Genomic DNA, 17,741 nt, shown 5'->3' on the forward strand with positions numbered 1-17,741 from the left:
TCTATTGAAAATAGTACAAAGATAACATACCAAATGTTAAAACTGAGAAATGTTATTGTTTTTGGAAAAGCATTTTGAATTTGATGCCAGCAACAAGTTGGTTGTTTGATATAGGATTTCAACTGCTCAACAGTTCGGGGTCTTTTTTGTAATACTTTTTGTTTCCTAATGTGCAATGTTTTTTGGCCTGCCTGCATCCAGACAGGTCTGGATGCAGGCAGGCCAGTTCAGCAACCGGACTCTTTTACTACAGAGCCATGCTGTTGTAATACATGCAGAATGTGGTTTGGCATTGTCTTGCTGAAATAAGCAAGGCCTTCCCTGAAAAAGACGTTGTCTGGATGGCAGCATATGTTGCTCCAAAACCTGTATATATTGTTCAGCATTAATAGTGCCTTCACAGATGTGCAAGTCACCCATCCCATGTGCACTAATGCACCCCCATATATCCACGGATGCTGGCTTTTGAACTGTGTGCTGATAACAAGCTAGATGGTCCTGCTCCTTTATAGTCCAGAGGACGTGGGGAGTCCATGATTCACCAATAAAATTTCAAATTTTGATTTGTCAGACAACAGGATAGTTTTCCACTTCGCCTCAGTCCATCTTAAATGAACTCGGGCCCAGAAAAGGCGGCAGTGGTTCTGGATCTGGTTTATATGTTTTCTTCTTTGCATGGTAGAGATTTAACTTGCATTTGTGGTTGCAGCAATGTACTGTGTTCACAGACAATGGTGTTCAGAAGTGTTCCTGAACCCATGCAGTGATTTCCACTACAGAATCTAGTGTTTTTAATACAGTGATTTCCACTACAGAATCTAGTGTTTGTAATGCAGTGATTTCCACTACAGAATCTAGTGTTTTTAATGCAGTGATTTCCACTACAGAATCTAGTGTTTGTAATGCAGTGATTTCCACTACAGAATCTAGTGTTTTAAATACAGTGATTTCCACTACAGAATCTAGTGTTTTTAATACAGTGATTTCCACTACAGAATCTAGTGTTTGTAATGCAGTGATTTCCACTACAGAATCTATTGTTTTTAATACAGTGATTTCCACTACAGAATCTAGTCTTTTTAATGCAGTGATTTCCACTACAGAATCTAGTGTTTTTAATGCAGTGATTTCCACAACAAAATCTAGTGTTTTTAATGCAGTGCCGTCTGAGGGCCCGAAGATCACGCCCATCCATTATTGGTTTTCGGCCTTGTCGCTTGTGTACAGAGATTTCTCCGGATTCTCGTTATCTTTGAAAGCTGCACTAAGATTTTTTCAGAAAAAAAACAAAAGTTTCGTCGTCTATAAACATGTTGTGCAAGCTAATGAGGCCCTCTAAGAGTTGTTTAGCAACACAAACAGCTAATCATTTTTGGAGCGTGGCATTATTTCCAGCCAGTTCTGTTCCATCAATCCCGTTCCAGCCAATCGCCTTCTGCGAGGTGGGCCTTCATTCTTGGCTTATTTTGGGAAAGCTCATTTTACCTGGAAGGCGTATATATATACTGTATATACCCTGTTTCCATCTCTATATATATATGCCATAAGTATGCCATAGGGAGCAAAAAACGATAATGGCAGCTAGAGACCAGGACGACAAACTGACAATTCCTACAAATCTACTACAGCATACACTATGAAAACTGCAAAGAAGTGAAAGAAGACTTAGACTAGCTCTCTATAGCTAGCAACCAGAAACCCTAAGCTAATGTTAGCAAGGCTAAGAATAACTTTGAACTCTGAGTTACGTTTTTTTGGAACAGGTAATTCTATTTTATTATTCGGAACTTCATTCTCTATCAGGGATTGGTGCGGAAACGCATTCTGACCGGTGAGTAATTGCAAAATGCTGTAATTGTTTGTTTTTTAAATCCTACCTAGTGCAGCTTTAATGATATTATGTACTGTAGGTGATGGGATCCCCAAACACTTTGCAATTTTACGTTGAGAAACGTTATTCTAATTCTTAAACATTATTTCTTGCACTATTTGCCTGCATAGATTTTCACAGAGTGGTGAACCCCTCCCTAAACCTTACTCCTGAAAGACTCATCCTCTCTGGGATGCTCTTTTATACTCAATCATGTTACTGAATTGTTACCAAATAACCTAATTAGTTGTGAGATGTTCCTCTAGGTTTATCTTTTAGCATTAAACAACTTAAGTGTTGCTGGCATCTACTTCAAAGTGGGCATATGTTTTTCAAGAAACAATAAAATGATTCGCACATCATTACATTGTGTTTTTCTTTGCATTTTACACAGCTTCCCAACATTTTTGGAAATGGGGTTGTACTTATTTGAGCACAGTAAAATACTTAATCACTTCACTAGTTAGAGCACAGTCAAATACTCTTGTAGTGTGTGTACCAAAGTTCCTCATGAGTACAATAAAGAAAAACAAACAAATACTTTTTCCAGTCCTCACTTTTAGTAATGAACTAATATCTGTGTGTATGTGAATATAATACACCATATTATACTGTGTGTATAAACATGACAAATTGGAATGTTAAGAATTACCACAAGTTCAGCTGAAACATTATCACTGTATTTCATATTCAGTTCCATACTCAAAAATATTTTTCATTTTTTTTTATTCATAATTGTAACATTTTATTCAGTTGGATTATTTAGAATTTTAAATCTGTAGATCCAGTCAGGCAGATTTCATGAAAAAAATTGTATAAATGATTAGTATTAATTTGTTGTAAAAATTATACATAATGTGTATATATATATATTTATATTCAAGACATAACAGTGGTCCAACAGTGTAAACAACAACAACATATTGTCTATATCTATGGTAATAATATTGTGATATGTAAACATCAACATATTGTCTATATCTATGGTAATACTACAGTATGGTAGGTGTTTCTGCTCCCTACATAGTTACAGGATTCTCTTTGTATCCAATCCATTTTTAATTCCAGTGGCTGTTTTTTTAAGATTAGTGTTTAGAGATTTATCAGACTAAGTCATGGTAGTCGCAGACTGTAATTATGAGTGAAAAGTCTGTCAATTCCATATCTATATCACATCACAGTAATTCCCTTGGCAGTGGGTGTACAAGGCAGGTCTATTCTGCTTCCTTTGGATACACTGGTGAGGTCATGCTAAGCTGGAAGTTACTCAACTGTAAACTGTCAACCAGTGCTTTTTATTTGATGTGCTCTTTACGGAGACATGTATGGAACTATTTTGCTCTGGAACCATTCTATATTGGAACCATTCAGTTTTGGAACCATTTGGTTCTGGAATGTTCTGGATTCATTCTCCAACTGTTCATAATATAAAAAAGTTAATTGTTGGTGAAATTGTTTCAAACTAAAGTCAGAAGAATATAGATACTTTAACGTATAATCTAATCAATTGTAAGACAGCTCCCATTTCCTATAATCTAGGTACATTTATAGCTTCTGGTATGTGTCAATAAATAAATGTATTTACAAAAAAAATGATATGTGTATTTGTGTTGATTAAACATTTATGGACCCATAACCAGTTTCCAACCAATGATAATAAAATGACTTTATAAAAATGTATTGCTTGATAAATCAACTAATTAAAAACATTAACAAATCATACATCAATAATTTCCCTTTTTTGTAGACTCATTTGTTTTGTTTCTAGTCATGCTTTGTAGAAAATAAACAATTAATGAAAACACCTATAAAGGTACAAAGACATGATGGTTAACAAATTAATATTTCATGCCCATGTAAGTAAAGAATATAACGCATTAATTTTTATTTTCCCAACAATACAGTCAATTATCGAACCCCAAAACAAAATGGCTCCTTAACTGTTGATTTTCTCTGGCCCTGCCAGAGACGGGGGGACAGATTGGACTAGCTCGATCTGGGGCCAGGCTAGTCAAATGTAGATCCATCATGTGAGTTTGCTGAAAGGGAGATTATGATATAGCTGTGCCATCAACTGTAAGTGCAGTAAGTTATGGGTCCTCAAAACAGACAATACAGTATATTACTTATTTCCATTTTTTTTACTGTAAAAAATCTCATTACAGTTACTGTAAGTTCCTCCTGGCAAAGTGCTTCAAATCACATTGTTGTGTAAAAGACAGTAACAAGACGGTGAGAATATTGCCATGGCGACAGGGGTTCTGTGTTCTAGCGGGTATGGTCCTATAACACTCCTCCCTAAGAGACGTCATCACAGCCCCCCCGCTTAGACCCTACAGTCTGGCATTCCACAGCTGTCTCAATAAAGTGTCAAACTAGAGGAAAAAAACAAACAGTCCTATATGTGGTGCATAACAGACATGAAACTCTAAAAACAAAATGTTCACACACTCAGTCACAAATTAAAAACAAACAGATTGTCTTCAAATATAACTGTGTATAATACAAATATATTGGTAATGTCATCCTAGTGAAAATACTGAGGGATATCTATAATACAACCCGACACATATATAACCCCTGTATTACCATACCACTGTACTGTAATATTATGGCTCTTTACTGTAAAACCATGTAGTACCAGGGGCCTATAATGCAATACCATGTAGTACCAGGGACCTGTATCGTAACACCATGTAGTACCAGAGACCTGTACCATAATACTATGTAGTACCAGAACCAGTACTGTAACATCATGTAGTACCAGGGACCTGTACTGTAATACCATGTAGTACCAGAGACTTGTACCATAATACCATGTAGTACCTGTACCATAATACCATGTAGTACCAGGGATCTGTACCGTAACACCATGCAGTACCAGGGACCTGTTTTTAATACCATGTAGTTCCAGGGACCTGTACTGTAATACCATGTAGTTTCAAGGATCTGTACTGTAATACCATGTAGTACCATGGACTTGTACTGTAATACCATGTAGTACCAGAGACCTGTATTGTAATACCATGTAGTACCAGGGACCTGTACTGTAATACTATGTAGTACCAGAGACCTGTACTGTAATACTGTCATACCAGGGACCTGTACTGTAATACCATGTAGTACCAGAGACCTGTATTGTAATACCATGTGGTACCAGAGACCTGTACTGTAATACCATTTGGTATGTAGTACGAGCGTCCAGGTGAGATGGGTTCTCTTCGTTAGTGTCCAGGTGAGATGGGTTCTCTTCGTTAGTGTCCAGGTGAGATGGGTTCTGTGCGTTGGTGTCCAGGTGAGATGGGTCCTGTTGGTCAGTGTCCAGGTGAGATGAGTCCTGGTGGTCAGTGTCCAGGTGAGATGGGTTCTGTTCATTAGTGTCCAGGTGAGATGGGTTCTGTTCGTTAGTGTCCAGGTGAGATTGGTCCTGTATATCATTGCTATGTCAAGATGAGGTGGGTTCTGTCGTTGCCTGGTGTACGTTCATTTCTACACATCATAGCAAATAGTTTCAAACTTTAGTAACAGAATTTAGTAACAGATTGAGGTCAGTCCCTCCGGGTTTCCTTTGAAGTTCACCCCTGGCTAGTTACAGTTAATCAGGTGGATCAGGCAAAGTCTGGAGAACAACACCAGACCCACAGAGAGGATTAAATGGATGATGGATCGATGGATGGTGATCAGAGGATGTGAGAGAAGAAAACATGGAGGTGAGAGGAGAAGAGACTCGGCTTCCAAGGGGAGGTGGAGCTTTGGAAATGAGCCAGAGAAGATAAAGTAAAATCCCAGCTGAGGAGTAGGAGGAGATCACTGACTGAGAACCATAAAGTTCTCCAGATGTGGAGGTGAAGGAGGTGAGGTGATTAGAAGGAAATAGAGGGGGGGATCAAAGACTGGGTTCCCCAAATGTTCTCCTGCACTCCATGACCCCAGCGCCCGGAGGTCGGTCACAGTTATGAGTTAGCTTCACCTGGCTGGGGGTTAGCCGGTCGTACGCAGCCTTGTATTCACGGTCAAATGCATCTGTAACCGCCAAAGGTCAAAGATCAAAACAGGCCATGTGTTCAACATTCATGGCATGGTTCATAAACACTTAACACATAATGACAATCATAGGGATGCCATTCAGCTTCACAGGCAGAGGAATCAGAGCGGTGTGGAGATGAGTTTGAAACATAAGATTTAGTGACACGGAACCACCTCACCCACCGATACTGACGCTGTTCTTGCCCAGAGAGGTTAGCGCCAGGAACAGCAGGTCTCTGTACAGACTCCTGTAGAGGACAAGCAGAGCAGTTAGTGTGTGTGTATAGTGCCACATTTTTTAACCCTTTGGTGTTCGAGCTCTGAGCCGTCCTTACCCTCACACTGATCCTCGATCGATACAGTCCTATCCCGCAAAACAGATGATTATCCTCACATCAAGTCCGAGTCCAAAGATGGCTGAAATACCTGGCTAACAGGGCCTCTGTTTGCTAGAGGTTCTTATCCATGAACTGTCAAAGAGGATGTACAGTCTAACTGGGATCCCCAGAATCACACACCTACACTCTCAGAATTTTATTAGCTTCCCCGCTAGAGTTCAATGAGCATCACTTAGGCTTGGCTAGAACCCCTTAGTTCTTATCTAGAACTCCCACTAAGGCACAGTATTGTATCAATAACCTGTGTCTACATTCCTTTATTTCAACTGTACAAATCATCACAGCCCCTGACTGTTGCCACGGCTCCCAGAAGAAGATGAAACAAATCTTCTTCCCTTTCAACCCCCTCCTTTCATGGCCAATCATTACCCTCTAAATCATTCTTACGTGTCTCCATTAATCAGGAGTTTCCCCCGTCTGTTTTCGGCCCCATTCCAAACCTTGGTAACACGGTACTTGATACTTGCTCCCAACACTGCTTGCTCACCCTGTGTATCTGCCTCAAAGGTCCCCTGGTTCCCAAGGAGACATTTATGGACCAGAACCTGGGCTCTGCCTTGTCCCAGAACCTGGGCTCTGCCTTGTCCCCTAACTTGATTCTTTATATATATAGAATGTGTGGGTCTGGGTGCATATAAATGGACATAGGCAGTTGTGTGTGTGTGTGTGTATGTGTGAGCTGCTGAAGGCCTGTCAGTGTGTGGTGGGAAGGTTCCCTCTTCAAAGCCTTTCATCTCTTGGTAAAGATTGTACTTCAGCAAGATCTTTTACTAAAAGTTTTTTGAATGCCTAAACACACATGTCACGATTGTTAGAAGCACCCCTGCTTTTTAGTACTTTGTGCCACTTAGTTAACCAAGGACTAAACCAAGGACTAACCAGGTATTAACCAGGGGATAACCACAATTTAACCAGGTAATAACTACAGAATAACCACCTGTTAACCAGGTAATAACTAGAGAATAACCACATGTTAACCAGGTGGTAACCAGGTATTAACCAGGGGATAACTAAATGTTAACCAGGTGGAAACCAGGTGATCACTAAATGTTAACCAGGTGGTAACCAGGTGATCACTAAATGTTAACCAGGTGGTAACCAGCTATTAACTAGGGGATAACCACGTTAACTAGCTATTAACCAGGGGATAATAACAGGTTAATCAGGTATTAACCAGGGGATAACCACATGTTAACGAGGTATAAACCAGGTATTAACCAGGGAATAACCACAAGTTAACCTGGTAATAACCAGTGGATAACCACATGTTAACCCGGTATTAACCAGTGGATAACCACATGTTAACCAGGTATTAACCAGTGGATAACCACATGTTTACCAGGTATTAACCAGGGAATAACCACAAACCCTAACCAGGCGGTAACCAGGTATCAACCAGGGGATAACCACATGTTAACTAGGTGGTTACCAGGGGTTAACCAGTAATTCTGGAAGGCACAGTAGAGCATGTGTACTTGTATGTGGGTGTGTATAGTGTGTGCGTGCGTGTATCGTGTGTGTGTGTGTGTGTGTGTGTATGTTTGTGTGTGGGTGTAGTGTGTGTTTGTGTGTGTGTATAGTGTGTGTGTGTGTGTGTGTGTATAATGTGTGTGTGCGTGTGTGTGTACCTCTGTCGGCTGAAGCCCAGCTCTGGTCCCAGCAGTCGTAGGATGACACTCATGGGCTGGTAGACATCACTCCTCTGGAGGCTCCTCACCATGCCCTGGAGGACCTCCGCTGGGAACAGATGGTCCTGGGGCTGGCCTTCCTTCTCCCCACAAACTGGGCCTCTGGACCAGGAAGAGGAGCCTGAAGAGACCAGAGACACTTTAGGGGGCAGAAAAATATAGTAATTCTACAGGTATATACAGCTCCAGAACAAATTAAGAGACCACTGTACCTTTTTTCTTTCCTTTCCAAAAAAGTCAAAAAGGAAGATTTTGAGAGAGGTGCAGTGGTCTCTTTTTTCTGTAGCTGTATAGATATATAGTAATATATAGTGTTGCATGGAGGTTTGTGAACCCCTTGTGCAATTACAGATTTTCACCAAGAAATCTTCAATTAATCAGAACCAGTCTAGTTTATCTACACTAAGAGGTTTATAGTTGGGACTGCCTACCTGGTAATGCAGGGGATTTGGATTCTGTTTAAGGACTCTGGTCACAGCCTACATGCATATACTGGCCTGCTTCTCTTCTGATTATGCAAACACATTGACGCTGCCCAAAAGGTCATGTACTCATGATAATGCTTACCCAGCACAGCCAGAAGAGGACTGACCACCCCTCAGAGTATGGTTCCTCTCTAGGTTTCTTCCTAAGTTTTGACCATACTAGGGATTTTTTCATAGCCACTGAGCATTAACTCTTGTTGCTTGCTCTTTGGCGATTTAGGCTGGGTATGTAAATGCAATTTGTGACAACTGCTGATGTAGAAAAGGCTTTATAAAATAAATATGATTGATTGATTGCAGGAGCACGATAATGAAATCACATCAATCTGTGGAAGGCTATATCTATCTCAAAATGATTTGAGCTCCTTCTGTTCACTGTGAGGCAAATCACTTACAAATGGAAAGCATTTTACATGACAGCAACTTAACCTCGAATTGCACGCCCATCCAAAATATCCCCAAAGCCAGAAGAAAAATAATAAATCAGGCAAATGTCATCCCAAACATAACATCTACAGATCTGCAGACCTCCATCTCTGGTTACTGTGCTTCAACAATAAAAAGATCACTGAATCTAAATGGTATTCACCAGGGGGTTGCTAGGAAGAAACCTCTGCTGTCAAAAAAGCCAGAGACAAACCTGAAACATCTCCTTTCTGGTCAAGATCAAAACTGCTGTGCAAAAAGCCAACCCATTCACTGGACATGAATTCTGAACCATGAATTCTGAGGTAAACCATATATTCTAGAACAAAATATACAGTAGTTACTGTTTCAATGTCATTCACAAATGGCTAATAAGCTGTTAAAACGGCCAGGGTGCTATTCGTGGTGGAGGTAACATTTATAAGAAACGTTAGTCAGTTTAACACAATGATTAATTGTGCCTAACGACATATTCAAACTTGGCTAGATGTTAATGCGTGATAAAATGATAAGATGTCAAGAGGCTATACGACACCCAGCAAATGTTTAGCTCTGTGGCGTAGTGGTTAAAGATACAGCCTTTCATGTGGGTGAACCAGATTGGAATCTCCGGAAGGCAACCACAATCAACACTTTTTATTGCGGGCCAGCTGAACAAGGCTTGCCTGGTTTCTTCTTAGTCTGGAGAGTTTTTGTTCAGTTCGTTTTGTTTTTCTTTCTGACCTTTTCCTTCCCGACCATTTCCTTTCCCATATTTGTGGCTCCTGCTTTTCATTTGTCCCATTTTCTTTAGTTTGTGTTTTGTTTCGGCACCTTTAATCTTGGAATTTGCTTAATTGACTTCAAGACAAATATGTTTCCCACTCCACGGTATGTAATGGTCCAGTTTCCCTGTGCCTGACAGAGATTCACATGGAATGAACTCCATCCATCATCTTCCGCTTATCCGGGCCGGGTCGCGGGGGCAGCAGTCTAAGCAGGGATGCCCAGACTTCCCTCTCCCCAGACACTTCCTCCAGGTCTTCGGGGGGGGACAGAGGCGTTCCCAGGCCAGCCGGGAGACATAGAACCGACGACAAAGGGCAGCCCTGCTGGAGTCCAACATGCACTGGGAACAAGTCTGACTTACTGCCGGCAATGCGGACCAAGCTCCTGCTTCGGTCGTACAGGGACCTGACAGCCCTTAGCAAAGGACCCAGGACCCCATATTCCCGAAGCACCCTCCACAGGATGCCGCGAGGGACACAGTCGAATGCCTTCTCCAAATCCACAAAACACATGTGGATTGGTTGGGCAAACTCCCATGAACCCTCCAACACCCCGTAGAGAGTATAGAGCTGGTCCAGTGTTCCACGGCCCGGACGAAAACCACACTGTTCCTCCTGAATCCGAGGTTCTACTATCGGCCGTATTCTCCTCTCCAGAACCCTGGCATAGACTTTCCCGGGGAGGCTGAGAAGTGTGATCCCCCTATAGTTGGAACACACCCTCTGGTCCCCCTTCTTAAAAAGAGGGACCACCACCCCGGTCTGCCATCCCAGAGGCACTGTCCCTGACCGCCACGCGATGTTGCACAGGCGTGTCAACCAAGACAGCCCCACAACATCCAGAGACTTGAGGTACTCAGGGCGGATCTCATCCACCCCCGGTGCCTTGCCACCGAGGAGTTTCTTGACCACCTCTGTGACTTCAGCCCGGGTGATGGACGAGTCCACCTCTGAGCCCTCATCCTCTGCTTCCTCAATGGAAGACGTGACAGCGGGATTGAGGAGATCCTCGAAGTACTCCTTCCACCGCCCGACGACATCCCCAGTTGAGGTCAACAGCTGCCCACCTCTACTGTAAACAGCGTTGGTAGGGCACTGTTTCCCTCTCCTGAGGCGCCGGATGGTTTGCCAGAATCTCTTCGAGGCCAGCCGACAGTCCTTCTCCATGGCCTCACCGAACTCCTCCCAGGCCCGAGTTTTTGCCTCCACAACCACCCGGGCTGCAGCCCGCTTGGCCTGTCCAACCAGGCCTGATAGGACTCCTTCTTCAGCTTGACGGCATCCCTTACTTCCAGTGTCCACCACCGGGTTTGGGGATTGCCGCCTCGACAGGCACCGGAGACCTTACGGCCACAGCTCCGAGCGGCTGCTTCGACAATGGCGGTGGAGACCCGAGTGTCCAAGACATACGGCCGCAGGTCAGATGAGACGACAACAAAGTCGATCATCGACCTGCGGCCTAGGGTGTCCTGGTGCCACGTGCACTGATGGACACCCTTATGCTTGAACATGGTGTTCGTTATGGACAAACTGTGACTAGCACAGAAGTCCAATAACTGAACACCACTCAGGTTCAGATCAGGGGGGCCGTTCCTCCCAATCACTCCCCTCCAGGTGTCACTGTCGTTTCCCACGTGGGCGCTGAAGTCCCCCAGTAGAACGATAGAGTCCCCAGTCGGAGCACTTTCCAGCACCCCTCCCAGAGACTCCAAGAAGGTCGGGTACTCTGCACTGCCGTTCGGGCCGTAGGCACAAACAACAGTGAGAGACCTATCCCCGACCCGTAGGCGCAGGGAAACGGGGTGACGTTCCACGTCCCTAGAGCCAGAATGAACTCTCTCTCTGAAATACTTTACAAATGAGTATCTGTCATTAAACCATTCTTACGAATGTTGTTGTCTAAAATTAAAACCAGTGACATCCACATACTAATACCCTCAAGTGGGTTTTGACTGAGCTACAAAAAGCTTCATACGATATGTGTACCTTATATCAGCATCAGATCTATACTGAACTCAGCCACACGACACGGCTGTCAGCCTGGTCTCAACAGACAAAAGAAAGGACACCACTAGGACACCACTGGGACGAAAATAACTAAAAACAACAAAGAATTTTGCTAAATCAGCACCAACAAAACATGAAGAAAAGTAGCGATATTTCTAATGGTTTTGGATTAAACATTTCTGCATATACATTGAGGTTGATAAGGATTGAGTCTGTAGACTATGAACAATCTGTCTCATCCTACAGTTGTTTCTAATCCATTAATCTTGCTTTCTACTACTTTGTGTTTTTGGCCAACCTTTGCTTCTTTATGAACTGGTATTTTATTGACCAGATCTTATCATCATGATACCTCCCCTAACTTTTGAATATTTATTTGTGTAACAAATTGAAGGTCCTTGTCTCAGGCTGCTGAAAAATGTGTAGCTCAAAGTGACCTCCAACACTGGTTAACACGGTATACCAACATCACATGGTATACCAACATCACATGGTATACCAACATCACATGGTATACCAACATCACATAGTATACCACCATCACATAGTATACCACCATCACAAAGTATACCAACATCACATGGTATACCAACATCACATGGTATACCACCATCACATAGTATACCACCATCACATAGTATACCAACATCACATGGTATACCAACATCACACGGTATACCAACATCACACGGTATACCAACATCACACGGTATACCACCATCACATAGTATACCACCATCACATAGTATACCAACATCACACGGTATACCAACATCACATGGTTTACCAACATCACACAGTATACCACCATCACATATTATACCAACATCACATGGTATACCAACATCACCCGGTATACCAACATCACATGGTACACCAACATCACACGGTATACCAACATCACACGGTATTCCAACATCACACGGTATACCAACATCACACGGTATACCAACATCACATAGGATCATCTCTATCTGGAGGAGGAAGAATAACAACATCAACAACTTACAGTGTGTGTTCCAGAGTGTGTATAAAGGCCTGACAGGGTCGTGTTGTAGCTGCAGGTTGTCCCACAGGATCCTGACCAGCACATGTTTACTGTCCTCCGATGACACGCTCTGACCAGGGACCTACAGACAACATGTTAGTAACCAAGTCAGTTCAGTCATTTCCATTAACATTCTAGAACGCTTTAGCAGCATCAAACTATGTGATGGAAAGGACTCACATGTTACTGTCAATAAAAGCCAGGCAAAAAATCTATAAATACAATTGGTGGCTGTCCACGCTTCTTTAAAGGAATAAAAACAATATATAAAAAGAAGAGATTACTGTGCCAACAAACAAAAAGCACATTTCTATTTCAACTAAATGTGATAGAAAGCCCAAATGGCCCCTAGTAATTTGCAGTGTCAGTTCAGTCCATACGAGCCAGGCTATCACGACACTGTATACATTTGGTAATGTAATTTTGTGTTATCTGATTCTCTTTGTGCCGCACTATTTATTTTCTACTTAATAAATGCAGTACCAGAATGCCTACTTTTTGTGTTATTTTTTCAGATATGCAGTGTTATAATGAGATAGACTAAAATTACTGTACATATTAAACCTTTTGTGGCACAACATTCAAAAGGGTAGAGAAAGGGGAACCAGTTTATGGTAACCAGTATAAACCCTGGCTGGTTGGTGTGTGTGTGGTAACCAGTATGAGCCCTGGCTGGTGGGTGTGTGTGGTAACCAGTATGAATCCTGGCTAGTTGGTGTGTGTGGTAGCTAGTATGAACCCTGGCTGGTGGGTGTGTGTGGTAAACAGTATGAATCCTGGCTAGTTGGTGTGTGTGGTAACCAGTATGAGCCCTGGCTGGTTTGTGTGTTTGGTAAATAGTATGAACCCTGATTGGTGTGTGTGTGTGGTAACCAGTATGAATCCTGGCTAGTTGGTGTGTGTGGTAGCAAGTATGAACCCTGGCTGGTTGGTGTGTGTGGTAACCAGTATGAACCCTGGCTGGTGTGTGTCTGTGGTAACCAGTATGAGCCCTGGCTGGTTGGTGTGTGTGGTAACCAGTATGAGCCCCAGCTGGTTGATGTGTGTGGTAGCTAGTATGAACCCTGGCTAGTTGGTGTGTGTGGTAGCTAGTATGAACCCCAGCTGGTTGATGTGTGTGGTAACCACCTGCAGCCCATATCCCTGTGTGCAGTGCTGTGAGGCCAGTATGAGCCCTGGCTGGTTGGTGTGTGTGGTAGCTAGTATGAACCCCAGCTGGTTGATGTGTGTGGTAACCACCTGCAGCCCATATCCCTGTGTGCAATGCTGTGAGGCCAGTATGAGCCCTGGCTGGTTGATGTGTGTGGTAGCTAGTATGAACCCTGGCTAGTTGGTGTGTGTGGTAGCTAGTATGAACCCCAGCTGGTTGATGTGTGTGGTAACCACCTGCAGCCCATATCCCTGTGTGCAGTGCTGTGAGGCCAGTATGAGCCCTGGCTGGTTGGTGTGTGTGGTAGCTAGTATGAACCCCAGCTGGTTGATGTGTGTGGTAACCACCTGCAGCCCATATCCCTGTGTGCAATGCTGTGAGGCCAGTATGAGCCCTGGCTGGTTGATGTGTGTGGTAGCTAGTATGAACCCTGGCTAGTTGGTGTGTGTGGTAGCTAGTATGAACCCCAGCTGGTTGATGTGTGTGGTAACCACCTGCAGCCCATATCCCTGTGTGCAGTGCTGTGAGGCCAGTATGAGCCCTGGCTGGTTGATGTGTGTGGTAACCACCTGCAGCCCATATCCCTGTGTGCAGTGCTGTGAGGCCAGTATGAGCCCTGGGAGATTGGAGGGCAGTTCCAGTCGGCGGTAGAACCACACCAGGTTCCAGAAGACGATGGGATGTTGGTCCACGATGCTGGGGGAACTCATCACCTGGTCCCCCTCGTTTCCCAGCAGAGACTCCAGCTCCTTCCACAGGACGAGAGGACTCAGGTAGGGGACGGTTACTGGGTGAGGGGCTGAAGGCGGGCATGAAGACAGAGCCTGGGGGTCACCAGCCACACTTCCACAGTCCAAGGGACTTCCCAAGGTTGATGTCAAGCCTGGGTCCAGGGTTAGGGTTGATGTTGGGACTGGGTCCTGGGTTAGGGTTGATGTTGGGACTGGGTCCTGGGTTAGGGTTGATGTTGGGACTGGGTCCTGGGTTAGGGTTGATGTTGGGACTGGGTCCTGGGTTAGGGTTGATGTTGGGACTGGGTCCAGGGTTAGGGTTGATGTTGGGACTGGGTCCTGGGTTAGGGTTGATGTTGGGACTGGGTCCTGGGTTAGGGTTGATGTTGGGACTGGGTCCTGGGTTAGGGTTGATGTTGGGACTGGGTCCTGGGTGAGGGTTGATGTTGGGACTGCGTCCAGGGTTAAGGTTGATGTTGGGACTGGGTCTTGGGTGAGGGTTGATGTTGGGACTGGGTCTGGGGTGAGGGTTGATGTTGGGACTGGGTCTTGGGTGAGGGTTGATGTTGGGACTGGGTCTTGGGTGAGGGTTGATGTTGGGACTGGGTCGGGGTTTAGGGTTGATGTTGGGACTGGGTCCAGGGTGAGGGTTGATGTTGGGACTGGGTCCAGGGTTAGGGTTGATGTTGGGACTGGGTCTGGGGTGAGGGTTGATGTTGGGACTGGGTCCAGGGTTAAGGTTGATGTTGGGACTGGGTCTTGGGTGAGGGTTGATGTTGGGACTGGGTCTGGGGTGAGGGTTGATGTTGGGACTGGGTCTTGGGTGAGGGTTGATGTTGGGACTGGGTCATGGGTTAGGGTTGATATTGGGACTGGGTCATGGGTTAGGGTTGATGTTGGGACTAAACTCCCAGAGTTCTGCTGTTGCTCTTTTGGTGAAACTGTGGATAACTGGGATGTCAATGATTCTCCAGTGGATGGGCCTCTCTCTACACTGCTCCTAAACACAACATAAAGATAAAGTACATTAGGTTTGTGTCATTATAGTATTTGAGTAGTTGTAGTTTGTGTGTTGTTGTAGTGTGTGTGTGTTGTAGTGAGTAATACCATTCGTGTTAGGTCCTGATGTCCTCACTAGTATAGTAACCTGTGGCAAATCTTAGCTAGTGAGTAGATTTAGCCGGTCCTCACTTAAATAAATAGCATTTTTAGGTTTAGGTTGGATTTAGAAAAATAATGTTATTGAAATCAGCTGTAAAACCAGCGTGTGTGTTTTTGTGTAAAGTGTGTGAAGTGTGTGTGTTACCTGAGTCTAAGGTCCCTGATCTGAACGTTAAGGAAGGGGAGGAACGGGGAGCCACAGAAGGGACAGGTGGTGTTGAGGTTGGAGTCGTCAGCGGTCCATCCTGCCATGATCTCCTCGTCGTACACCAGACAGTCACATGTCTTACAGTGACAGCAGCTCCACATCAGCACCTGAACACAGTATCAACATCCATCCACATCAGCACCTGAACACAGTATCAACATCCATCCATTATCAGCACCTGAACACAGTATCAACATCCATCCATTATCAGCACCTGAACACAGTATCAACATCCATCCATTATCAGCACCTGAACACAGTATCAACATCCATCCACATCAGCACCTTAACACAGTATTAACTTCCATCCATGCTCAGCACCTTAACACAGTATCAACATCCATCCATCCTCAACACCTAAACACAGTATCAACATCCATCTATCCTCAACACCTAAACACAGTATCAACATCCATCCACATCAGCACCTGAACACAGTATCAACATCCATCCACATCAGCACCTTAACACAGTATCAACATCCATTCACATCAGCACCTGAACAGTATCAACGTCCATCCACATCAGCACCTGAACACAGTATCAACATCCATCCACATCAGCACCTTAACACAGTATCAACATCCATCCACATCAGCACCTGAACACAGTATCAACTTCCATCCACATCAGCACCTTAACACAGTATCAACATCCATCCACATCAGCACCTTAACACAGTATTAACTTCCATCCATGCTCAGCACCTTAACACAGTATCAACATCCATCCATCATCCACACCTGAACACAGTATCAACATCCATCCACATCAGCACCTTAACACAGTATCAACATCCATCCACATCAGCACCTTAACACAGTATCAACTTCCATCCATCCTCAGCACCTTAACACAGTATCAACATCCATCCACATCAGCACCTGAACACAGTATCAACATCCATCCATCAATCCATCATCAACTCCTTATCCATTTAACATCCATCCACCTAAACAGAGCTCACAACCTCAGCAACACACAAGTTATAACCAGCCTAAAACAGACTATAACAGTCTATAACAAGCTATAACAGGCTATAAAAGACTATAACAGACTATAACAAGCTATAAAATACTATAACAGACTATAACAAGCTATAAAAGGCTATAAAAGGCTATAAAAGACTATAACAGACTATAACAGACTCACCTCGGTAGTATAGTGTTGACTGAGGTGGACGCGGGAGGCGTCAGGAGAAGACTCTGGAGTCTGAGGAGGCCGGATAGAAGGAGCTAAACCACCTGGAAATAACGGAACATGACTAGTTACATTCTAATGAGAACACCACACAGAATACAGCTTTGGTGATGTCACGGAACACTTATGCACATCTATTTAATCATCAACAGAGTCCCAAGTGGTATGGGACTGATGAGGATGTGAAGGACATCCAGCAAGTCGATGGCACAGAACACTTATGCACATCTATGTATTCATCAACAAAGTCTCCAGTGGTATGGGACTGATGAGGATGTGAAGGACATCCAGCAAGTCGATGGCACAGAACACTTATGCACATCTATGTAATCATCAACAAAGTCTCCAGTGGTATGGGACTGATGAGGATGTGAAGGACATCCAGCAAGTCGATGGCACAGAACACTTATGCACATCTATGTATTCATCAACAAAGTCTCCAGTGGTATGGGATTGATGAGGATGTGAAGGACATCCAGCAAGTCGATGGCACAGAACACTTATGCACATCTATGTATTCATCAACAGAGTCCAAAGTGGTATGGGATTGATGAGGATGTGAAGGACATCCAGCAG

At 43.9% G+C, this 17,741-nt stretch overlaps 1 protein-coding gene across 3 annotated transcripts in view; it reads right to left on the bottom strand.

Annotated features, from left to right (window-relative positions):
* Window positions 1-3,231: 3,231 nt before the first annotated feature.
* The window catches only part of dennd4a (DENN/MADD domain containing 4A), a 56,062-nt gene continuing 41,552 nt past the window's right edge, over window positions 3,232-17,741 (bottom strand). For all 3 annotated transcript variants that reach the window (XM_034288240.1, XM_034288241.1, XM_034288239.1), the window contains 7 exons: window positions 17,118-17,209; window positions 15,903-16,072; window positions 14,435-15,596; window positions 12,677-12,797; window positions 7,923-8,103; window positions 6,080-6,144; window positions 3,232-5,893 (listed from right to left, as the gene is read on the bottom strand). In XM_034288240.1, the coding sequence (XP_034144131.1) occupies window positions 5,757-5,893; window positions 6,080-6,144; window positions 7,923-8,103; window positions 12,677-12,797; window positions 14,435-15,596; window positions 15,903-16,072; window positions 17,118-17,209 (1,928 nt within the window). In that variant the 3' untranslated portion in view covers window positions 3,232-5,756. The remainder of the gene's footprint in view (window positions 5,894-6,079; window positions 6,145-7,922; window positions 8,104-12,676; window positions 12,798-14,434; window positions 15,597-15,902; window positions 16,073-17,117; window positions 17,210-17,741) is intronic.

The sequence above is a fragment of the Esox lucius genome, chromosome 19, assembly GCF_011004845.1.
Source record: "Esox lucius isolate fEsoLuc1 chromosome 19, fEsoLuc1.pri, whole genome shotgun sequence".
In the NCBI taxonomy this organism is placed as follows: domain Eukaryota; kingdom Metazoa; phylum Chordata; class Actinopteri; order Esociformes; family Esocidae; genus Esox; species Esox lucius.